Genomic DNA, 23,129 nt, shown 5'->3' with positions numbered 1-23,129 from the left:
AAGTCAGACGGTCCCCTCACCTCTTATATGTGTTTAGGGCCTAATTAATCTGCCATGGTCTCCCGAAACCGAACCCGAGATGCCAAAGATCCTTCTGACTGAAATGCTGTAGATGGACAAGATCTACGTGTTCAATTTCCTGGATTCGGCCAATTATCGGGCACCCTGTCTGGGCAAGCGTAGTATTAATTACGCTGCAGATCACACAGCAATATTGACTGGTTGATTGGTTTATGCGCAGGACCACATGGGTGTGCATATGGATTTTACTTCTATACCTCGGATCAAAAGAGTTATCTGTCGGTTCTCTATAGTTTCATATTCATGTTCACATACTGGCATTGAAATTCAATTTTTTTATCCCTTCCTCCAACAAATGATAGCCTTTTTTGTGTTCAGTACGACATTGGTCGCAATTCCTCATCCAACTAGGATCAAGTTTCTCGCTTCTGCTCGTGTGCGAGGTAAACTCGTGCAAATGATTATGACAATTCAATGCAAAAGCAATCAGACGTAGTTCTCCTGTCATCTCCGAAGAAATATCGGACGCCACGTTTCATATTAGGCATATACTAATAGGGTTCTGAGGCGGAGACCCCGCAAGTGTAGATCTTGATCGGGAAAGGTTCTCCATTCCGTTACTACTCCAGGAAAAATTCATGAGCATGGAGGGAGAGAAAGATCATATGTATAGTCGACTGCATCTATAATCATATGGGGTTCACACCACCACTGCGTGCATGTACACCCCATGAAGATCTCCTCCCCCATACCTACGTAGGTAGCTACGTAGAGTGTCCGCTCTTCCAAGTCCAGTTCCTAGATGTTTTCGCTTTCAAAACTCCTAAAGCCATGCTAACCCGTGATATCGTAAAGAAAATAGTTTCAGTTCCGCCGAAGTGGTTGTTCATGCGCTGACACCGGGGAAACAGTCAGCAAGACCCTTGTTATGCTTGTTGGAGGCATGCTCGAGGAGGCTATAGTCGCGTGTCAGCAAGGAAACCCATATAGATCGATAGAAACGAAGATGAAGAAATCGCAGTGTGGGATCACGCACGCAGGGGCCTTGGTGGTTTGGAGGAAAGTCTGTCTGCAGACCTGGCACTGGATGTTCATGGCCTTCTCGTTCTAGATAAGAATGTGGGTCAGCGACTGGAAGAGACAGTCTGGTCCTTGGAGACGATGTTGACGTACACTCTTGGTCTGCGACTTGGCGGTCTTGGTGTCCTTCGCGTTGCGCTCGCGCTTCATGTTAGCCTTGGCTCCCTATCGAGTATTGTTAGTTCAGTGCGCGTGAGGGGCCAAAACAAAGAGATCAGAATGGAGTGTCATTTGGATGGGGGATTCCTTCTTACGTTGCCCATTTTTGCGGTGTTTGACTTGATGCCTGAAACGAGAGAAAGTGTTCAAAGAAGGGAATGCGATGGGATGTGGGCGTGGGTGAGATCTGCAATTTTTTTTGTAAAAAAATTGTCCCCGGTCTCAGGCCCCACGTGGGGCGCGGGAAATACCGATTACTAAGCATATCTATATCTCGGCAGTTTACCGGGTTTCGACCGATAGGTATGGTAATGAGTGTAGGGCGAGATATTTTCAAAATAAAGACTTTCTAGTTACTATTAGCTATCAATATACAGCCCTGTCAATGAGACACCCGCGATATCAATCAGAAACCCGTCCGACCAGCCTCCGCAACGAGACTCCCCGACAGACGATTTTGAATTGCAAGAGATATATGAGGTCGTGGTCAAAAAGAAAGATTGTGATAAGGAAGCTTTATGATCCTCAATCCAATAGTTCTACCTTGGTGTCTAGCAAGCGATCTGCTCAGTCTGCCAAGTAAGTAATCAAACATGAACATACATAGGATGGTCTAATATATGATACTACTTAAGATCGAGCACTACAGATGACCTATTTCTAAGATAATATTGTTTTTCATGGATAAAGCCATTGCTGCAGACATTGTGGTATCCAGTAAGCTATTCTTCTTGCGACTAATGAATATTGAGTAGAATGGAATCCACCTGGTAATTCATCACCAGAACATCCCTCCGATAGAAACCCCACTTTCCATTGCTAGTTCAAGTACCTTCCCAATATGGTGAAGTGACAAAGGAATCCTTGAATGAGGAACGGACCTACAAACCAAAGCAAGAGGATCTCGAGATGATCACCCAATAGTTTCTTCTGATATGCACATTCTCCCTTGGATGGGGATGCTGTGACTGCCGGAACATGCCCTGTGCCAGATACACCAGCCTGGCTGAGAAGCGACTTGCAGCTTCCAGATAGATCCCTGGCAGACTGAATTGACGCTGCCCCTTTGAAATCGCAGGCCGACTGTTCCTTCTTTTGCCCCTGGTAGTAGCGGTCAAAGACGTAGGAAAGTTTGTCCTTGTTGGCACATATACCGTAAGCACCATACTGGCCTGCGGTTGCGTTCTGGGAAATTCCATCACAGGCACTCTTGTCACTTCCACAGACTGTACCAAACAAATCACCGTATTGGTCTGCATGCAGAGATTGACTGGCTACACACGAAAGACTGCTCACCATGCAGGAACACAATTCTTTGTTCGGAGAAGGTGGTAGGGGACTTGGCTTTGCCAACCACTTTTCATCAACAGTAGGACAGGCCCACGGGGAGTTTGTGGGTGTGTAGCTGCCGCTGTTGACACCGCTGGGAGTGGCACTTTCCATTGCCTTTGAATAATAGTTGAAGTCTTGCTGAGTACTGACAGAGTCACCGTCGACAGAGACGAGCCCATAGTTGTTGGCAGTTTGAAAGTACATGTAGACAATGCCACCGCTCCAAACATTTTCCATGTCTGGTCCGAATATCGCAGAGACGTCACCAAACTTGCGAGGTCTGATCGTATTGCATCCATATTCAGAGAAGAATACCGGGAGTGGGTAATCCTTGTACTGCTCGGTGAGGTTTTTGTAACCGGAGCCCTGGAACGTGTTGTCTCCACACCACTCATAGATATTGTAACCGAAGAAGTCAATCGAGGCAGACTGGTCTCCACAGCTGAGGTAGTCGGTCAGAGCATTACGAAAATCTGGCTGATCGGTAGTTGCGTAACCAAAGCCCAATGACTTCCTGTATCCCTTCGCTTTGATATAAGCTTTCATGTCGCGCACCGCTGCTTTGACAAATGCCGAGCCCATTGTCTGATTTACTTTGTCCACAACCTCGTTGCCGGCAAAGAACCCAATGACATTGTCATACTGGTGGAAGGCATCAATCACGGCAGTGTATCGATCGTACAGCTCAACGGTCCAAGATGGGGAGTTGGAGACAATCGACAATCGAGGAGACGAGAGATCGGCAATAACATAAATTCCTGCATCGGCCAATTTCTTCATACAAGTATCGTGGCCTTTAGTCGGGTCAACAGCGTAAGTCCGTATGACATTGGTCCGAAGTTGTTGGAGGTAGGGGATGTCGCGATCGCAGTGCGAACCATCCGCCAGAGGATCAGTGTAATGGACACCGTTTGACTGACCAGTACCATCGGCTCCTCCAGCATTGTAGTCTTCTAGAAAGTTGTCAGTATAGGACCATGAAAACAGCTATACCCTCTGAGATGCATACCCTGATAAGCAACGCCACGGATGTAACTGGTCGCAGGATTAGCAGTTGAAATCATTTACTAGTCTCTCAACTCACAATTGTGATCCATTGTTTGCGTAGAAGAACTTGGATCCCTGAAAATTGACATGTTAGCTTACATTCGTTTAGCAGTGTAGAAATACTTGCTTTGATCTCGATTGTGGGGACACTGGCTATGGTAGTAGCCAGCAGCAGGAAAAGCCCTGCTAAGAGAAGATTCATTCGCATCTTGGCTGCATGCAGGTCAGTTATCTTGATAGATACCCATAGAGATGAGAGTGATAACTAACGTAGTGATCCGAAATGTGAGGGATTTTGTGCAACTCGACGCGTTGTTGAGAGAAACAAGAGTCCAGACGAAAATTCCAAGCACGGGAAACAGGTGTACCACTTGCCATCCAGCTACCCAGAATGGAAGCAGCGAGGCGGTCCACTAGGACCTGACCGCCTCATATTCTGCATGTTTTAACATATTGGAAAGATTGTCTAAATCGACTACGTAGATAGCTGCCAGTATGACTATATAACCAAAGGTCATCTAGTGTGGATAAATAGTACTAGTAAGATACTACTTTCTCAAGATCCTTGATGATAACCGAAGAATAGAGCTTACCTATATTAGGCCGCTGTATCTCATAGCGCCCAGACTACATCTTCTTTGGGTACCCGCAGTGCAGAAGCTTTCAAACCAAGTCGGGTTTGTACATGTGCGTTTGTCTCAATATCCTCTTTTGGGAGAGCCCAGATTTGTAAATGTGATGAGAGCAAAAGCTTATCGCTTAAGACAATGTATACATTTAGCCAATCCATCAGATTAACCTTGGAAGGAATGCCAAGTGGAGTATCGCTCCACCATCAAAAGGACCCTCGGGATCTGCCGAGTCGGCAGGATCCGGTAGCTGATCCACATGCTACTTTGGTAGGGTAGAAGGGTGTCACGTGGATTCCCTACTTCCGACAAGATTTGGCAGATCGCTCTCCCCCGAGCTTGCTTCATGTAGTATCTTTACTTACTACTAGAGTGAGACTACTGCGATCAAGTCATAAGTCGTTTCGTGTCGCGACCATTGACAGTCAATTAGTGTACCTGTTTCTCTTGCCGTTTGTTTTTTACTGGGCAACCTTGATTCCAAATTAGTCAGCATCCGTTGTCTTCCGGGCGATCCATGTCCCAATTTCACCATGTACTTAGTTTGAGCGCCACCAGCGCTTCTATTCCTATTTGCGTCCGAAATGAGGCTTAGAGTTGGGCAATGGGCACTACTTTTTGGGCGGCTAAAAACTCCAAGTCTGACAATACAGGGCTACTAATCCCTACAGCGGTGTGGCCGGCCTTGTTCGAACATGACATGTCCATTACATAAAATACAGGCGCCAGTCACATTGTAATCTCTTTAGGGGATAGAGACTTGAATTTTTGAATTTCTGTTGATAAAAAATTGAGAATGATATAGATAGAAAATTATGAAACCTGACTGATATACAACAACATGGCCAACGACATGACCCGGAAATAAACAAAACTCCTGTGATGGTTACATAGTATGTTCCTTGGAATCTCCAATCCTGTCTTCGAGATTCTAGCAATATTCCAAAAAAAAAAGACAAAAAAAGGGTTTCCGACAAAAGAAATGTAGCTCGCTGTTCTTCGTTCATTATCGTACTTCTATTCAGGTCGCAGCGGCAGATGGTACTGGTGCTTCTGGTGTTGCTAATGCTGGGGGAGGTGGTGGTGACGATGCATCTTGCTGTTGCTGCTGTTCTTGTTCTTGTTTCAGCTTTTTCCGCTCCTTTGCCTCTGCATCTTCCTTCTTCCACGAGCCCTCGTAATGATGAGTGACAAGAGCATCACCTTGATCCGTCGGATTTCCGTTTTGAAGAGCAGCAAAAGAGACTCCAGGCATGATCAAAACATCACCGACTAGCTTAGGCCGTTTAGTGAGTGCATAATCGCGATCATCCACGGGCCTGCCAAGCAATTGTTCGAGACTATCCATGATCGCGATCGTCATGATCTTAGGTCCCGTCACGTTGACGACGTCCGAAAGCATTTCTAGGGTAATCCCTTCGATGCCTACGGCATTATCTCGGGCAATATTTTTCAAGGTTTTGAGAACAGTGTCCACAATGATTTGAAGATTACGCGAGGACTTCCGCGCGACAAATATCCAGTTGCAGAACTGGGAAGCAACTTCAGTTCCTGGGCCTCGCCATTCAAAGTCGAACTCCAATCCGACAATCATATCAATGTTCTCATTTCGGTATTCCACGGGTACCCACTCGGAAACTTCTTTCTCGCATGAAGTGTCTAAATCTCCCCAGATACCGCCTTCGGCGAGAACAACCAAGTAACGGAAAAGGTCCGCACGTAGGATTGCGATTGGAAGGGCTTCATAGACTTCGACGATATCCGGCCGCGTTTTGAAGTAATGAGCGCGAACAAATGCTTCGGCCGATCGATCGGTCAACAATTCAGAGCGGAGAGCGGGGTTTTTCTTTGTCCAGCTGCCGGTCCATTCACGCTGATTTTCTGATAAATTATCAAATTTGGCGGAATGCCAGACCTTGTCTGGAAGCGTGTAAATGGATGGAGGCGAAGGATGTTCCTTTGGAGGCACTGATGTTGAAATTGAGGCCGCTGTGGTCGTAGCCGTCCCTGAAGAGTACGGTATCGTACTACTGGAGACAGTGGGTATTTGTTTCCACGAGTAAAGATAACAAAATAGCGCAAATGGAATGATAAGGGCAACAGTCAAGCGCAAAGAGCGCGAGTTTTTTAAGTTGGTTGACATTGAATGAAGCCTTGAAGGTGACACGAGGGGGTTGCAAAAGAATATAGAAGAGATCCGATCAAAGAAAGCACTTAAAAGAAAGGAGAATCTCGACTCACCTAATACATAGATGTATTACATTAGCACGCGGCAGGATTTTCAAAGTAATTAGGCCCCACTATGATCTGAGTGGATGCGCATATATTATTAGCATGCGGGTTCGTGTGCCTATCGCCAAGGCGATCTAAAATATCAAGTCGGCTAACGGACTGCATTCATTGGACCACGACCCAGTTCACGAATTTAGATTGTTTTAACTCTCTTGATTGGTACCCTGAAAAGATATAACCATAAAATTTTGTACAATATGATATACCTAGTCTCGTTCGCGGCAACTAAGTGGAAATATAGCGTAACTGGTATATATGATGCGTATTATTCCTGCTTGCCCCTTTTTCTCATCTACAAGTTCCCCACGTTCCTTTCCTTGGTATAGGCAAGACTGTCTCTGGAGAGCAATCAAGTCTGAACCAAATATTGTTTGTGTGGTGATCATACCCTTGATCCTGGTCAATCCTTCTTTGAATTATACGTCGACCACTTGGATGTATAGCCATCCTGATCGGTCTCTTTCGAGCTGATAAATACCAAGTTTGAGAGCAAATTCAATGATCCTCATTCTCTTGTCGCGTTTTTGGTCATGCTTTGCGCTTATATTGCTAAGCGGATGCCTTCGGTCCTATGGCGTTTATGGCAAGACTACCGAGTTTGACACGTCGGTGCAAAGTGAGACTGGGTTTATGGGGTGGTATTTGGGTCCTGCAAGCAGTGAGAATACCCTATATAGCAGCACCCTATCCAAGTTTACCCCTAATATGCACGTTACTGACCCTTCTTTCGAAGCCGAGGCGTTGACAGATCCACAAACATGGACTACATCGGGGAACTACGCAGCTGGTTGCAAGGGGAATTCCTGCAGATTTGCTACGAATTGTATCAATAACAATATCACATATGATGATGGCCTCATAGGCTCTTGGTGAGTCATGAAACAAGATCAGTATATTCCAATCCATGAATGCGAAAATTGACTTAAATCCTGTTCTCGTCCATAGTGGCAGCGCTACATGTGTCACTATGACAATCTTCCAAACATTCCCCTACGCAACACGGCGAGTAATATCTTTTGTGGGTTTCGTTGGAAGGCAAACACGATATATCGCGAATTGCAAGCAACCACAACCGAGTCAAGTACTGCATCCCATCATGATCCTTTCAAGGAATAGGATCTATCATAGTACACACCGACTGATCACAATCACAGCCTCCTCTCCAACCCCATCCACCACGACTTTACGAAGCAACCACTCTCCTACAACCACTCCAGCTCCAACAAAGCCTCTATCCACGGCAGACTCGCCAGCCAGTCAATCGCCAACATCTGCTGCGGCTGCAACAAGTTCCAGCAAAGCTTGGATTGCGGGTGTTGTCGTTGGTCCTATTGCAGGCATTGCACTAATTGCGGCTCTTATACTGTGGTGGATCTATCGCCAAAAGCGAAAGCAATCCTTGTCATCCCAAGAGCAACTGTTTATGGGCCACGGTCATCCGCAGTCACTACAGTCCACGGGATATCCGCCACAATATCCCACGGGATACCCGTCACACCACTCGAATGGGTATCCGATGGAAACTTATAAGCAAATGCACGAACTGGGCACTGCCCAGACTCCTCGTTTATATGAGCTAGGCTCGGCTGGTAACAGGTAGGAGAATTGAGATGCGCTTGAACTGGCCGGGTTATTTGATGAGTATAAGCTCCACCATGACGGTGAGCATGGTTTTGGAGTTTAATTTTATTTTTATGACTTGAATGTAGCTTTATGACGTGCCAAGACGTTTGTATAGTGGATGTTAATAGGAGAATAGAAGAGACTATATATTTATGCATGGAGAGAAAGCTGAATTTAATATAATACCTGACTAAGTCGTTCCTTCCATATTTACTGTGCTGCCTGCCAGTCATATCTTGTTGATAGAAAATGGAAGTAGAAACTACGTGATGTACCACCATACCATATCCACTTGTTGTCATTGTCCGTGTCAACATCCACATATGAAGCAAACTTGCTAGCCTTCCCTACACGTTCGATAAATATCTTCAGAAACGACAGAACACAACATTTAGTGCTCGGGCCAGACAAAAAACACCCCGATTCATTCAGTTTTAGATACTCGCGCAGAAAGCAACGGAGACGAAGCAGCGAACACACAGCGTACCAGAATGAGCACTGCAGACCGAATAAGACCAATAGCTGTATGTGCCTCATATATCTCACCGGGAAAATGCCAAAATGTTTGCTTCCTATCGCAATCTTGCCTAAATTTGTTCACCGGATGATGGAGGGCTAGGGAAAAGTTGTAGGTTGCACTAAAAGAGGGGAACATGAAGTTCCACTATGAAGGTATAAGTATGCATCTCCAAAGCTAATACCACACCAAGCAGTAGGAATTACAAGTCCTGGTTTCTTGTATCAAATATCTTACTGCGTCTTGTTGAATGCCATTAAAAGGTATTCTGGTCACTTTTATGCATCCCTCACTGCCGGATGCATTTTGAGAATTCCAACCTCGAGACTTTAAATCTCAACAAAAGAGCTAAAAGCTATGAAGATGTTTGTTTTGAGCTTCGGAACTGGTCTGCTAGCCTCATTTTCAACCTCATTCATTTTGGAGCAGACTACTCCACCCCTCATGCAGCTATCCATTGCGATGGTGCAAGCCTGCTGCATTGAGTATATACTAGCTTTCTCTTGCAGAAAATTGTCCGGTCAAGGCCACTTGGTATTATGGTAGATATCTATATGTTCATAGAGTTCCGAGGCCCTTCTGTCACAAAATCCATGCATCTGCGGAAAGCGTATAATAACGTAATGTTAGAAGGCGGTACACCCTACGTACACTATGTGTGAGTTCTATAAACCTGATCTGCGATATTCATAGTTCAAATTTCAATCAATCTGACGTTATATGTGCGACACATCTGTGGCTGAGTCCACTAGCTGCAGTCAGAAGGCAAATTCAACCCGGCCACTGGTGAAACAAAAGTCCTGGTGGATATCAATTGATCATTCGTAACTATTTGCTTGCGGGGTCGCTTCGCCATTTCAATTGTATATCAGATTGACTCAACTATAAGAGTAGCATTTTATCTCCCCTCTTCTAAACCAACGAAAACCTCAACGGTGTGACAATATTCCACACACAAGTTTGTCTTCCTCGCCGCTCAATACAACAGACATGGCGACTGTAAATCTGTTGGAATACCTTCACTCAAGGACGCAGCTAGATATCGACACATACAATGCTGAAGGTTGTGAATCTTTTGACTTGTTTTGTACAGAGGGCTAATGACGTTTCTCCCATCAGCTTCCAAAGAGATCGGACCATTCCAAGATGCAACAGGAAATCAGGTATGAGAATGAATATCGATGCTCTGTCCTAGCATTTGTTAAACAGAAGGATAGTTTGAGATCCAAGCGGAGATTGTCAAGCCCAACAGAAGCGCACTGGTGAAGAAATCACTAGCGTTGGCGACCACGATCCACCCACAGTTTGCCTCAATTACCCTTGAGGAGCTTGCTGTGGAAGTAGTGGTAGGTATTCAGAAGATTCAATGATGCGAATACCTAAAGTTGACCGGTCTAGGGTATCGAATTCGCCCTCGAAATGATCCAAACTGTTCGTGGAAATGTCCATGTTATGGTCAATCCGAGCTACTCCTACAACACCGAAGCGATGGTTGCAAATGCTCAGCGTAACTGGACATCCCTCAGCCCAACTTTAAAAAGAGAAATGTTAATTGTAGTTTTCTAGGATTCCATCTCCTCTGCCAAATAATTGACCCTGGTTTTGACACGAGTCGTCTAATTACTAAGGTGCCAGCAACATGGGAGGGACTGCAAGCTGCACGTCAGCTCAAGCGAAGCGGAGTGAAGACTTTGGCTACGACTCTCTTTTCGATGGAGCAGGCGATCCTTGCGGGCGAAGCCGGCTGTACATCGATTTCACCATTTGTGCACGAGCTTAAAACCGAAACTTACGAGGGGTGAGTGAGACAGATGGCATAATACGGGAGTACGGCTAATTCCTTTCCAGATACAAAGACAGCAACCCCATTTTTGGGGTATGCATGCAAGCCCAACAGTTCTACCGCCAGAATTCCATGCCCACCCGAGTGAAAGCCTGTGTGACACTGAACCTCGATGAGATCATAATGCTCGCCGGAATCGATGCACTGACAATAACACCACAAGTTCTGAAAGACTTGGCAGCTACAGAGAGACCCCAAGAGGAGGTAGAGAGTATGTCCCTGTTCGGGAAACCCGCCAAGGCCACAGAGCCCGTCACATATCCTTCGTACATTGACTGCGAAAGTCAATACCGGATTCATTTTGCCGCGAGTGAGGGTGGAAAAGCGCAGTTCAAGACAGCACAGGTAAGGATGCATTCGTGACTTTTTTTTTTTCTTCCTCTTTTGTTTTTGTGCAGTCGAGACTGAGCCTGACTTATCCCGATCACTAGGCAATTGCTCTGTTTTGTGACGCTCAAACCGCGGTGGAGTTGTACATCAAATCTCAATTGGAGGAATCTTCTTACATCCCAATCAATCTATGAAGTACCATTCTGGCTTTGAGAGCCAACTCTTATTGATGTTTTGTGAATGCTTTGATTGCGCATGCGCATGAATGGGGAATTTCCGAATAATAGCTTCTGTATAGGTCGCTATAATTTATGATACAGATTAGGAAAGACAATTGGGTCAAGAAGCTTGTAGGAATCACCTATTACTCATCTCTACCTAGTGACCTAGCTGGCATCTTAGTAAAATCTACATTAACGCGGTGTTTAGAATTTGTAGCCTTGACCCTGCTATGACAGGGCGGCCAAGAAGGCCTACTAATACAATGCACATGCATGCACGTCACTGATCTAGAATACAGTATTCTTTCAATTGCTACAGTCAATGAGATCAAGATAAAGATGAGAGCTAGACATTATTGGTTAACTAAAATTAATTACTGGTATCCGCTTTACCAAAAGAAAAGGCGGAGTGGTGCGCATGCATGTGCATGCATGTACATGGCAGTAGGGAATTCTCTCAGCCGCTCTAGCATAGCAGGTATACCGATGAAAAGCAAGTTTTCTCAGCCAAATTCTATCTTGCTATACGCGAATATATACTCAGGCGACTCCACCTCTGCAGGGACTAGACCCTAGGGTAGGCAGCATCACCGGGGGGGGTTTGACAAGAACGTCTACAGTATTGACTGTTGATCTAGCAATTTGTGGACAGCAAGAGTATTTCGACGAGAGATTTAGTCTGTCAAATATGACTTGTTTGGTTATTTCGTCCCAACCTTAGTAAAATGCCACATTGCGGCATATACTGCGTTGTGAAACCTCGGAGCATTTGGCTAATAACTTGTTTCGATCTGTACTCTTTGAAGCCGTGATCGGTTTATTCAGGATTCAAATGTAGCAGATATACTATATCAACTGTGATTCATTCGAATATGGCAAAGAAAAGACAGATACCCTAACATTACATCCGAGTTTGATTGTTTATGCTGTTATCTTTCCTGGCCAGGGTTGCTGAATGCTTAGCCTACTGTGACAATGGAAATCTTGAGAATGTCGGAAACTTACCTGTAGCGCAAGGCTTTCACTGCAGCCCTGTCGTTGGCCTATAAAATCGGGCTTATGGGTATGACCGGTGTCTGGTCCACTTCTGACACTACAGTAGTATGTAGCAGAGCAATGATATCCACTATGTATGTCGTATGAGATCATGAGAACTCAATGTTTTGTAAATCCACGTACACCAGGGGCCGATCTTTCAATTTGATGGGGATGCCTTATCTGTCATATCGCCTCGATGGACTCATATTGGCTACTTGTATTGAATCGAAGATAACAGAATATTGTGATTGGATCTTGGGCTACTTGCATCCATCTGCGTCAGGTGTGTGGAGTTTGACACTAGGAAAGAGATCATATTGAATTTTCTTTCAAGTGCAGTGTCCGTTGAAGTAAGATTATTATCTCTAGCTCACGGAAGATTGAGTAAGAAGCTTCGGGGCTTGCGACAATCAGCGCTAGATAATGGTATACATACCGGATATGGAAGTATAAGCCCACTTTCACCCTTTTGGACCATAGCGCAGCTACCAAGAGCGGAGTGATTGAGTAACGCATATAGGGCCATATGTATATATGTATTTTTCTTTGCATGGTTCTAATCAAGTACCTGGATGCCCGTGTTTCTCATTATTATCCCACTGCTCTTCTGTCTCCATTGAAAATTTAAGCTCGGGGCCAAGATGTTAAGGTTAAACTGATCCATGGATCCAAGGTATCTCGATAAACAGAAAGAGCAACCATGGAACCTCGTGATGTTCTGGAAATGGAAGGCAAAACATCTGATGGTGCCTTCCCCAAATTGCCCTTAAAAAGTTCTTTACGAACATGTAGATGTTCATCTTGTAAACATCCCATATCCAAATGTTTTTCCTTAGATGTCCTCGTCTCCGAAGGGGGCATCGAGCTGACTCCCCGAGTAACTTTGCATACTCATATCAAAATGGTCAAAGGGAGAATGTGGATGGTCCCAGGGAGCAAAGCCAAGGCAAGGTTCAGCCAAATCCTCGATTTCAAGGTTTACCCCGGCTAACTGGGAATATCGCAGACCCTTCCCCGGGATCAATTGTAGCTCCTGTTCGACATCCGAGACGGAGATCTACAAGTCTTTCGCGTCGGCTTCGTCATCGATTCTCGAGAGAATCCAGACATTCCGCCGAGCACCGCCCCATCTTCCCTTTCTCTATCAGGCTAAAGCCAAATGTATCGAAGCCAGCTACAGGGTTGTCAATGGTTGAGGATATGGGAAGCAGTCTGATGAGCGCACGAGGATACGACAGTGATGCCCAGTGCATTGGAAGTCCTCAGCATGCGGGCCGTATGAGAGCGTTGCCCAGAAGCCCGGCATCGCGCAGGATAGGGTTGCATGACCTAATAGAGCGCAGTCGTGAGCGAAATGATTTGGAGATGTGGGCGGGAGCTAAGATCCATGATCAATCCAGTACCCCGAGAACTCCCTTCGGGATGCAGTATATACCAACGCCACCAGGAAGTATGACGGGGCGCTCAGCTCACCCTACCTCTGCAGCCGAAGGCACATGTAGCCAGTCCATGTCTTCATTCAGAAATGAGCAGTCTGGCGAGCCAAACTTGTCCACGAGATCTCTTCCAAACCTTCATGCCAGTCAAAAAGGGCTGGCTCCAGCAAATGAAGATCATCAACAATCTAGAGAAGGCTTTGTGGGTGGTAGTAGCAGCGGTGAGAACCTCCAGAATCTTGTGGCTCACTGGGCTCAGTACATGGGATCAAATCCCAATGATTATCGTGCGGCACCTTCCGCGTCGCTAGCCAGGAAAGATCCGGGAATCATGGTTTCCAAAACACGACACCCAACAACTTCTAGCTCTCCGGAGACACACCCTGAGACCAGAGTACCGCATCTTGGTGATCTAGATCTTTCGCACAGACTCGCAGGGACAAGCATGGGGTCCGGAGCACCATCAACTAATCCGTCCATGTTGGAACTGCCACGTGCCAACAGGTACGGGCCACAATTGGCATCGCAAGAGAATTTTTATCCATATGAGGGATCTGGGACATCGACACTTGTGGGATCCGAGCCCCAGAAGCAAGCTATGCATCATCAACGAGATGCGTCCTCTTTCTACTCACGCCAAAGCAGTAACCCTTCACGAGGGGCATCTGCCGTCCAATCGCTGAGAGTCCACGCTGCAAATGCAATAGAAAACTTACCCAATATCCATGCACAAATGGTTGCGGACACTGCCCCAATTCGAAATGAACTGGAACCAGCTGCCGACGTTGTAAAAAGCAGGTTTATTGAGCAACTTGAGGCGGCAAACTGGGAATCGCCGCAGCTTCATGGGATTTCCAATGGCGCTCATGTTGCCGGTCCACATCGCAGAGTTAGTCCCGCCTGGATGACTGGGGGCCAGCGAATGGGCTATGGTTATAACTTGGTGGACAATGCCGAGGAACACTCACCAAAAGTCGTAGGGAACAGCAGTCCACTTTCGAAAGGGAATTGGCAAAGAGACACTTCGGAGCCCAGGTCCGGAGGCGCTAATGGACAAGGGCTGAAATCATCGACCGAGCATCAGACCAAGCTGGCATTATTAGCTCAGCCATCTACACCTGACCATGAATCCAATATATCTGACAGCCGACGGTCTCCTATGAGCAAAAGCCCTACCAATACCAAGGGAAACCCCATTTTGACCCCAACGATGTGGGCCAAAATGAAAAGCCATTCAGTTCGAGGCCATTCAGTTCGAGGTAATAGTCACGCACCGCTGGCAGTGGATGTGGCTGGTGAAGGAATGGGTGCAGGGGAAGCCTGCCGTGAAAGCTCGAACCGCGCGCAACACATTGAGTCGCCAATCTCTGCAAAAACGCCTAGTTCTGCAAAGAGCTTTTATATCGAAGACGTCGACGAAACGCTCTTAAGTCGATGGGCGAAGGCCAGCCGGTCCACACGAAAACCACCACAGCCGGACAAGTACCACGATTCAACCTATGGGCGCAATGCCAGTACTTCAGATGCCTCACCGCTTGGCGAACGTCGCTTCTCGATGGATCAGACTAACAGTCGGCCGTCCGTGTACTTCGATCCGTCGCATAACAAGAGTGCGGACAAATTGAACGGAGAACCTTCTCGCTCTCGCAGTGGACGTTGGATACTAGGGTTTTCCAGAAACAGAGAAAGCAAGAGACGTTCGAACCTCCCTCGAAGGGAACCATCTCAGGAATCGCCAGTACAGTACGAAGAGCGTCCGTCGAGTGACCTCGGACGAGCAAACTCTACCAGAAGCGATATGGCAGAGGATCTTGCTAGTGCGTATCAGGAGTGCATTGGAATGCCTGGGGCTTTTTATGGAAGCCGGTGGGCGAGCCGAACGAGTCTGGTGGTGGAGGCGGAGGCAGAGTGACGAGGGTATATTGACTGGACGCGCATAAAAATACAGTTATCGAGGACTTTGGAGCCAATTTTGCTTTTATTGTTACTCGCGGGGTTGGAGTTGGTCTGATTATGAGTATGCTTCCCAATCGGTGTCATTAATCATACAGAAATATGGGTAATTAGGCCCTAATACATCTTACACTTCTCACATCCACACAATAAAGGTGTAGTGTTATCACCAGTAGAGGAGCAAATCATCTATCTCTTCTGCCGCTTGTTACTCTTGTCGCTTGCGCCACTGAGCACACTTGCAGACCGCTTGTGATTACCATCCCCTTCTTGAGCACGGGACTGGTGCGCGGCACCATTGCCGTGTGAGGCAGTAGAATGGCCCAAAAGGCCGGTGTCACCGTCTTCAGTTTCCTTTTTCACATGGGGATGTTCGGGGTCAGCACTTGGCCCCGAGATACCAGCAGCTTCTCGCGATTTGCGCTCACGCTCCATCTTCGCGGCTTCGAGTACACGGATTTCACTTTCAACCTTCTCAGACACTTTGCGAGCATCGAGGAGCATGTTGACAGACTGAATGAGTTTCTCGAAATCCTTGCATACGCGTTCGGTGGGCATGAACAAGCGCACCGGAATCTCGAGCTCAGCTAGAGCATTGGCCAGCTTCTGAGTTTGCACGTTGGACTTGGCCTGTGTGAGTCGCTGGGCACGATCGCTGCGGAACTGCACACCTGCTGAGACACGCTCGTGGTGCTGGACACCGTACTTGGCTTCCTCTGCCGTGGTGAGCGTGCGTACCATCTGACCTGTTTCCTTCGATGTGATAGATCCCTTCTTGTTTCCGGCTTGTGTGACGGGGGTCTCGGCTCGGCCTAGGCCACCCGCAGTGCTTGGAGTCTGACCAGCAGGACTTGGGATGGCACCGTCGCCGAGGATGGACCGGCGTTTCTTGCTCTTGTCGGCTTGTAGTAGAGTCTGCAGGAGCTGGGAAAGACCCGCGCTGGACTGATACATCGTGGTGTTGCCGACGCTGATGGGAACCTCGAGGCGAGAGTAGAGTTCTCGGCGTTCGGTGATGAAATTTTGCTCGTTACTTGTGATGCGTTTCAATTCTTCAAGTAGCATTGCCTCCTCGCGGACCTCATCGGCTGTGCGATTGAGCTGGAGAGCGGCTAGTTCTTTGCGATCACGCTCTCGGTCCGGGTCAAACTTGAGCATCTTCTCATGTAATTCGAACTCGGCCTCGGACATCTCTGAGGGTGGGTGCTCTAGTGAGAGCATTGTTGCAGCAATGAAATAGTATCGAGCCTTCATCTGCTCCATTGTTCGATGGAGCTTGGCGGGCACAAGCGCATTCGAATCCGGCTGTGTGTCCATTCGTGGTTGGTAGTCGTAGCGATCTGCGATGAGCACCCAGCGAATGTCGTAATCAGTGACGAGGTCCACTAGATAGTCCGTTTCCTCGCGCGACCAGTCGTCACTTTTGAGATGTCGATTGTACTCGTCATCTGTGTATCGATTGGGCAAACGCGGTTTGACGTTGTACTTGGCGAAGGCATATTCCTGTTCTGGCGGTTTCGGTACGTCCTCTTTCTCTTCTTCCTTGGGCTGATCCACCTCCATTTGAGACTCTTCGGGCGCGGGCGCAGGCGAGGGTACAGGCGGTCGCGCCGATTCGTGCTTTCTCTGCCAGTGGTTCAAAACCAAACCGTCAGAACGGGCATTGTTCGTGAACGGTGCCATGCTCCTATATGGGATATAATGTCAGCGTGCATTCGGGACCTCCGAAGAGCCGCAGCTTCAACATACCATGGTCGAACGCGCAGCTTGTTCATCCATTTCGGACGGCCCTTGTATTTGTTCTCATTGATGGCGATTGGTGGCGCCCTTTCGCCCAGTAGCGCGTACAATTCACGGGTAATACCCTCTGCAACGAGAGACTATCAGTATTCCATCTAATTCTTGACAGAGTGCGTAACACCTACCTGGTCGCTTCTCGACGACCTTCTGTTTCTTGTGCGGTCTGGGCTGCCCTTCCGCGGGCAAATCCAGCATGTCGCGAACATCGGCCGCGGCCATTTTGGCAGTTCGAGCGGAGTGGTGATTTGCCTAGATACGATGCCAAGGAATGATTTATTCAGTGTTTGGCGACTAAAAGTTTTATCGGGGACCACGAAGAGATAAAAGCAGCTTTTGTTTGATGAAATAAAGACTAGTGAACGTCAAAATTGAAGATCACATCGACAGAGGCTTCCGGGTAGAAAGGGAGACATTCCGAAGACGGCAGGCGGTGAACATCCATGGTCCCTGATGTTGACACCTTCACGGAGAGGACTTGGTCAAGCGACTATCCAATTGCTCATTCCCTCATCATGGTTTTCTCTGGGACATCCTCGTCATGGCTGGCGTCAGCATTGGCTTTGATTTCTTTTTTTTCTCTCCTCATCCCAACTAATGCACTCTACTTCTATATGGAGGGCCGGCAAACAAAGTGCTTCTTCGAGGACCTTCCTAAGGATACCCTAGTGGCCGGTACGCAACAATGTCTACAGCCTTTGCAAGGGATATTTAAGCTCACATACGGTCGCGAAACTGTAAATAGGCCGCTACGAGACGGAAATCATCAACGCCCAGAGTGGCACCTACGCGATTGACCATAGCATGAAGGTGCACATCACCGTCGAGGAGACCTTCGACAATGACCACCGCGTTGTTTCCAAACGGGACAGCCACTCTGGTCGCTTCCACTTCTCCGCCGCAGACGCTGGCCAGCACAGAATCTGCTTCACACCTGAGACAGATGCCACATCCGGCTGGCTGTCTAACTCCCTGGGCGCCGTCAAGCTCTCCGTTGACATTGCCATTGGTGAGACCAGCAAGATTGAGACTGAGGACAAGGATAAGATGAAGGATATTGTGCAGCGAGTCAAGGACTTAAACAGCCGGTTGCACGATATCCGTCGTGAGCAGGTGTATCAGCGGGTAGATTACCCCATATCCAATCTATGGCTAGAGCCTCTGCAGACGAGTGAAGCGAACATACTAATGTTTCTTTTTTCTTGCCAGGAACGTGAATCTGAATTCCGTGACCAATCCGAGACTACCAACTCGCGTGTCGTGCGCTGGACTCTTATCCAGCTTGCCGTTTTGTCCGCTGCATGCGCGTGGCAGCTCTCCCACCTGCGGTCATTCTTCATCAAGCAGAAGTTGACTTAGATGCTCTGTTGCCTTGTTTCATACAGCATGTCTCCGTTTTTATGCCTTGCATCTTCCCTCCACCTCTGCTGTGATCACGCACATCGGGTTACTTGAATATTGATGATTTGTTCCTGCATGTGTTCTTATAGTATTTTGCTGGCGAACGGCAGACTAGAAATTCTGGTCGAAGGTATTTCGAAACCACGAGGTCTCTTTGTAAACTCGTTGAACGAAATGACCAGTGTTTCAACAAAAAGAGCGCAGAGTGTTTAGAGAGTGGTCAGATGTCGATCTTGATAATGGATGTAATGATTGTTTTTCTTCTACTGCCCTGTGTTTCGTAGATCGTTCCAGAAAACGATTATCACACTCCAGCTACAGTCACTGGATATTCAAGCATTTTCCTGCTCCCTCGGAGTGACTGTCTGAGCTACAACTGGGACTCTGGTAGAGCTCAAGGCCATAACGCGAAAGATACAGTTCCTTGCAGAATGGCCGCCCAAGAGCTCATCAAGGCTTAGCCAGGTCTTACCTGAATCAAACACGGCATTTGCCACGATCTGAGGTGATTTAATTATTTTCATATGAACATCGTTGGTTTGTGATTAGTTGTATCTTTATTTAGAGATGTTCATGATCGTCATGGTTTATCCGTACCATGCAGTACTCCGTAACTCATGCTGACTTGGTTTCCACATGCTCTTCATATTGTACTTGTTCCTTTTGCTCCGCGACCTTGTCAACCATTCCACGTTTAATGTCTTCACCCTCAAACAAATAGGCCAGCTCTTCAAGCGTAGGACCGGCGGTTTCAACGAAGAAGAAGTAGACCACGAGGAAGACAACAAGCACCCAGACACAGTAGTAAATGTAGAACTTCCAGCCCAGTGATTTCAGCCCAATGGGATTAACATAGCTTCCGAAGATGGACGCCACCTGGATGGTAAGTAGGACAAATGCCCATGTTTTGGCGCGCATCTGAAGCGTCACAACCTCCAGTGGATAGGTGACAATCAGATTTGTCCACGCTAAAGTGTAGAACGCCTGGAAGAAGAAGATACAGGCAATCACAACACGACCAGCCACCAAAGAGCTGTGCTCAAGGTACTGCTGGGCAGCAATTGTCCACACGACGAAGGTGACAACAACACCACCAGAACCTGTAAGGAAAAAGAACCGACGGCGGAATTTATCAACTACCAATGCAACGAAGACCGCGACAACATACTGCCAAAGAGTGACCATTCCGTTCATAAGTGTGATTTCAGACTGGGTCTTCAGGCCTGTATCTTTTAATATTTGGGTCAAGTAATTCGAGACAAGCAGGTTGCCCGAGCTCTGACTGAAAACGGCTGTGGCGAAGCAAAGAAACAGGCGCTTGAGGTTGGCACGAGAGGAAAAGAAGTCCTTCCAGCTCATGTTGTTCTCTGCCTCCTTATCAATTGCCTCCTGGATTTCAGCGCATTCTACGGCGACCAGCTCCGAGTTAGGGTCACATTCGCCGTGGAACTTGATGAGGATCTGGCGAGCTTCTTGGGTACGACCCTTTGCAATCAACCACCGAGGAGACTCAGGGCAGAACCAAATAAGACAGAATTGGTAGGCCGAGGGAATAATTTGGATCAAAGTAGGGAGCCGCCACGACCATTGACTGGTGATCCTGTAACAACCAAATGTTGCCCAGGCTCCAATTACATAGCCAAGGACGATGGAGGTGTTGTAGAAAGTAGTGACTTGTACACGTTCCTTGGGATGGGACAGTTCTGTGATTAATACGGGTGCGCCCATCTGGATGAGCGAAGACCCGATCCCAAGAACGATCTTGCCGCCAATGTACATGTTCAAAGAAGTGGCAAAGAACTCGACAATCACACCAGTAATAATAATCACCGACCCTAGCGCAGTGGGCAGACGTCGACCGTACTTGTCACCAATCCAGCCGAGAAAGATGAATGGGATGACACCGCCAATGGCGTTAGAGGCTCCAAAGAAACCCAAGGTGGCGCCTTCCGGATGTCCAAATCGATCCTGCCAGGATTCCAAGACTTGCATGCCGTTTGTCATGGACTGCGATGGATTGTCAGTAGAAGGCACTTCAGTCTTGGAACACTGGATCTCACCCCATCAATGCCGAGAGCTGCACTTGCTAGTAGGGACGAAGTCAACAGAAAGTATAGCAGAATGCCATTCTTCCGTCGCCAGAAAGGCGGCATAGAGTCCACATCAATGGACGAGACAATGCCCTCGGCGGCATGGGCTGCAGCAGGAGCCATGGTTGCAGACTTCAACTGAGATCAAGAGGTAAATAAAGCGGGCTTGCCTATGATCGAGATACTGGGAGTCTTGGCCCGAAGGCTTCCTTGCACTTGTTATAGAAGAGGCAGCCGAGTGGAGATAGTGTATGCATTCTGACAATCCTAAATGTCTTGTGAGAGAAATCTTGATTTCACAGTTCTGCGGGGAATTGCCCCGTGGGGAAAAATGTGAAGAGAAGTCTGGACATTCGGGGAATCGGCGAAATGTCAATTTTGCCGTTTATCCTTCGGGATATCCCATTTCGACGCCACAATTCTCCGGCCATAAGAAACATAGCTTGGAGTTCTGCTGGCAAAGCTCTCTCGACTTCTCCTCTTTCAAACTACTTCACATTGTTTCTGTGATCCTGTATTGAAAATTGACAGGATGTCAGGATCCTTGCCTCCAGATTTTGAATGGGGATTTGCAACAGCTTCATATCAAATTGAAGGAGCTGCGAATGAAGATGGGCGCGGACAATCGATATGGGATACTTTCTGTCATCTTGAGCCTACACGGACCAAGGGAGCCAATGGGGACATTGCTTGCGACCATTACCACCGATTTGAGGAGGATTTCGATCTTCTCTCCAGGTACGGTGCAAAAGCATACCGATTCTCAATATCCTGGTCGCGGATCATTCCGCTAGGAGGAAGAAATGACCCAGTCAACGAAGCGGGCATCGCATTCTATAGCAAACTCATTGATTCCCTTCTTGCCAGAGGAATCACGCCATGGGTCACTCTCTACCATTGGGACCTTCCTCAGGCCATTCATGATCGATATGGTGGTTGGTTGAATGTGGAGGAGTCACAGCTTGACTTTGAACGGTATGCACAGATTTGTTATGAGAGATTTGGTGACCGAGTCAAGAATTGGATCACATTGAATGAGCCGTGGATTGTTTCTATTTTTGTATGTCTCTCTAAGCCACTTTGCTTCTTTCCATTCCAGAAAACAGCTAACGTACTGTTGAGGGATATGCCACTGGTGGAAATGCGCCCGGGCGAAGCAGTATAAACCCACAATCCACAGAGGGTGATACTACTACAGAGCCTTGGGTTGTCGGGAAAGCCTTGATCATGAGCCACGCTCGCGCTGTCGCTTTGTATAACCGCAAGTTTCGAGCTTCTCAAAACGGAAAAATTGGCATTTCTCTGAATGGCGATTACTACGAACCCTGGGATGGCCAGGACGAGCGTGACCGGCAAGCTGCCGAGCGACGGATGCAGTTCCATATCGGATGGTTTGCGAACCCCGTTTGGTAGGTTTTTTGCTGACTTTCAGACAAGATCAAGAGAAGGAGTTTACTGATACCTTTGACAGTCTAGCACAGGACTACCCCCAATGCATGAGAGAGCAACTCGGCGGGAGACTCCCTAGGTTTACGGAGTCAGACTTTGCTCTGCTTCGAGAGGGTGACATGGACTTCTACGGAATGAATTATTACACCTCCCAATTTGCCCGGCACCGTGATGGGCCTGCGCCTGAGACTGACTTCATGGGGAATGTGGATGAACTACAAGAAAACAAACAAGGCGTGTCAGTCGGAGAAAAAAGTGGTGTGCATTGGCTCCGATCAGCCCCGGAGCTTTTCAGGAAGCACTTGACACGAGTATATCGTACATACGGCAAGCCCATCTACATCACAGAGAATGGGTGCCCGTGTCCGGGCGAAGAGAAAATGGCATGCGAAGAGGCTGTCAATGATACCTATCGGATCCAATACTTCGGGGATCATCTCAATGCTGTCGGAAGAGCACGTATAGAGGATGGTTCTGATATTAAAGGATACTTTGCCTGGTCATTGATGGACAACTTGGGTAAATGCTTTTCCTCATACTTTGAGATATTCGAGCTAATTCTTCTTTCAGAATGGTCCGATGGATACGGGGTTCGCTTTGGCGTTACCTTCACTGACTACAGCACTCTGGACAGGACTCCCAAGCAATCTGCTTTGCTACTGAAAGGTATGTTCGACGAACGCATGGGTGGCGACCCTTCTTCAGAATAAAACAATGTTAGAAATGAAACGACTTCGAATGAGCATAGGACACACTGTGAGCAACTATCATGCGTCAGATATTACATCTCGAAGTCTACTCCAAACCTCTACATTCTCTAGCTCTCTTCCAAAATGAAATAGAAATGGCAATCAATGTGAAGTAATTAATT

The 23,129-nt window shown here is 47.4% G+C and overlaps 10 protein-coding genes across 10 annotated transcripts; 5 read left to right on the top strand and 5 right to left on the bottom strand.

The window, feature by feature from the left end:
- Positions 1 to 907: 907 nt before the first annotated feature.
- N7500_004344 (uncharacterized protein) lies at positions 908 to 1,364 on the bottom strand (the record flags this gene model as incomplete). The annotated part of the gene is made up of 4 exons (XM_056675490.1): positions 908 to 977; positions 1,058 to 1,128; positions 1,195 to 1,266; positions 1,356 to 1,364. 4 exons carry the CDS (start codon positions 1,362 to 1,364, stop codon positions 908 to 910), a joined length of 222 nt encoding a protein of 73 aa, XP_056536015.1.
- Positions 1,365 to 2,079: 715 nt separating this feature from the next.
- On the bottom strand, positions 2,080 to 3,656 carry N7500_004343 (glycoside hydrolase family 72 protein; the record flags this gene model as incomplete). Its single annotated transcript, XM_056675489.1, has 2 exons — positions 2,080 to 3,545; positions 3,602 to 3,656. 2 exons carry the CDS (start codon positions 3,654 to 3,656, stop codon positions 2,080 to 2,082), a joined length of 1,521 nt encoding a protein of 506 aa, XP_056536014.1.
- Positions 3,657 to 5,289: 1,633 nt separating this feature from the next.
- On the bottom strand, positions 5,290 to 6,411 carry N7500_004342 (uncharacterized protein; the record flags this gene model as incomplete). Its single annotated transcript, XM_056675488.1, has 1 exon — positions 5,290 to 6,411. One exon carries the CDS (start codon positions 6,409 to 6,411, stop codon positions 5,290 to 5,292), a length of 1,122 nt encoding a protein of 373 aa, XP_056536013.1.
- Positions 6,412 to 7,656: 1,245 nt separating this feature from the next.
- Positions 7,657 to 8,160, top strand: N7500_004341 (uncharacterized protein; the record flags this gene model as incomplete). The annotated part of the gene is made up of 1 exon (XM_056675487.1): positions 7,657 to 8,160. One exon carries the CDS (start codon positions 7,657 to 7,659, stop codon positions 8,158 to 8,160), a length of 504 nt encoding a protein of 167 aa, XP_056536012.1.
- A 1,530-nt stretch (positions 8,161 to 9,690) lies between these two features.
- N7500_004340 (Aldolase-type TIM barrel) lies at positions 9,691 to 11,067 on the top strand (the record flags this gene model as incomplete). Its single annotated transcript, XM_056675486.1, has 7 exons — positions 9,691 to 9,766; positions 9,820 to 9,863; positions 9,918 to 10,046; positions 10,099 to 10,207; positions 10,267 to 10,498; positions 10,549 to 10,888; positions 10,975 to 11,067. The coding sequence occupies 7 exons, from the start codon at positions 9,691 to 9,693 to the stop codon at positions 11,065 to 11,067; spliced, it is 1,023 nt and encodes a 340-aa protein (XP_056536011.1).
- A 2,253-nt stretch (positions 11,068 to 13,320) lies between these two features.
- On the top strand, positions 13,321 to 15,480 carry N7500_004339 (uncharacterized protein; the record flags this gene model as incomplete). The annotated part of the gene is made up of 1 exon (XM_056675485.1): positions 13,321 to 15,480. One exon carries the CDS (start codon positions 13,321 to 13,323, stop codon positions 15,478 to 15,480), a length of 2,160 nt encoding a protein of 719 aa, XP_056536010.1.
- Positions 15,481 to 15,710: 230 nt separating this feature from the next.
- Positions 15,711 to 17,540, bottom strand: N7500_004338 (SANT/Myb-like DNA-binding domain-containing protein; the record flags this gene model as incomplete). Its single annotated transcript, XM_056675484.1, has 3 exons — positions 15,711 to 17,208; positions 17,271 to 17,388; positions 17,447 to 17,540. The coding sequence occupies 3 exons, from the start codon at positions 17,538 to 17,540 to the stop codon at positions 15,711 to 15,713; spliced, it is 1,710 nt and encodes a 569-aa protein (XP_056536009.1).
- A 221-nt stretch (positions 17,541 to 17,761) lies between these two features.
- On the top strand, positions 17,762 to 18,677 carry N7500_004337 (p24 family protein; the record flags this gene model as incomplete). Its single annotated transcript, XM_056675483.1, has 2 exons — positions 17,762 to 17,993; positions 18,064 to 18,677. 2 exons carry the CDS (start codon positions 17,762 to 17,764, stop codon positions 18,675 to 18,677), a joined length of 846 nt encoding a protein of 281 aa, XP_056536008.1.
- Positions 18,678 to 19,334: 657 nt separating this feature from the next.
- N7500_004336 (putative MFS hexose transporter) lies at positions 19,335 to 20,932 on the bottom strand (the record flags this gene model as incomplete). The annotated part of the gene is made up of 2 exons (XM_056675482.1): positions 19,335 to 20,726; positions 20,780 to 20,932. 2 exons carry the CDS (start codon positions 20,930 to 20,932, stop codon positions 19,335 to 19,337), a joined length of 1,545 nt encoding a protein of 514 aa, XP_056536007.1.
- A 409-nt stretch (positions 20,933 to 21,341) lies between these two features.
- On the top strand, positions 21,342 to 22,968 carry N7500_004335 (glycoside hydrolase family 1 protein; the record flags this gene model as incomplete). Its single annotated transcript, XM_056675481.1, has 3 exons — positions 21,342 to 21,869; positions 21,932 to 22,218; positions 22,281 to 22,968. 3 exons carry the CDS (start codon positions 21,342 to 21,344, stop codon positions 22,966 to 22,968), a joined length of 1,503 nt encoding a protein of 500 aa, XP_056536006.1.
- Between the last annotated feature and the right edge of the window lie 161 nt (positions 22,969 to 23,129).

The sequence above is a fragment of the Penicillium coprophilum genome (genome assembly GCF_028826855.1).
Source record: "Penicillium coprophilum strain IBT 35676 chromosome Unknown utg000002l_segment0_segment1, whole genome shotgun sequence".
Lineage (NCBI taxonomy): Eukaryota > Fungi > Ascomycota > Eurotiomycetes > Eurotiales > Aspergillaceae > Penicillium > Penicillium coprophilum.
This window is presented reverse-complemented; position numbering and strand designations above follow the sequence as displayed.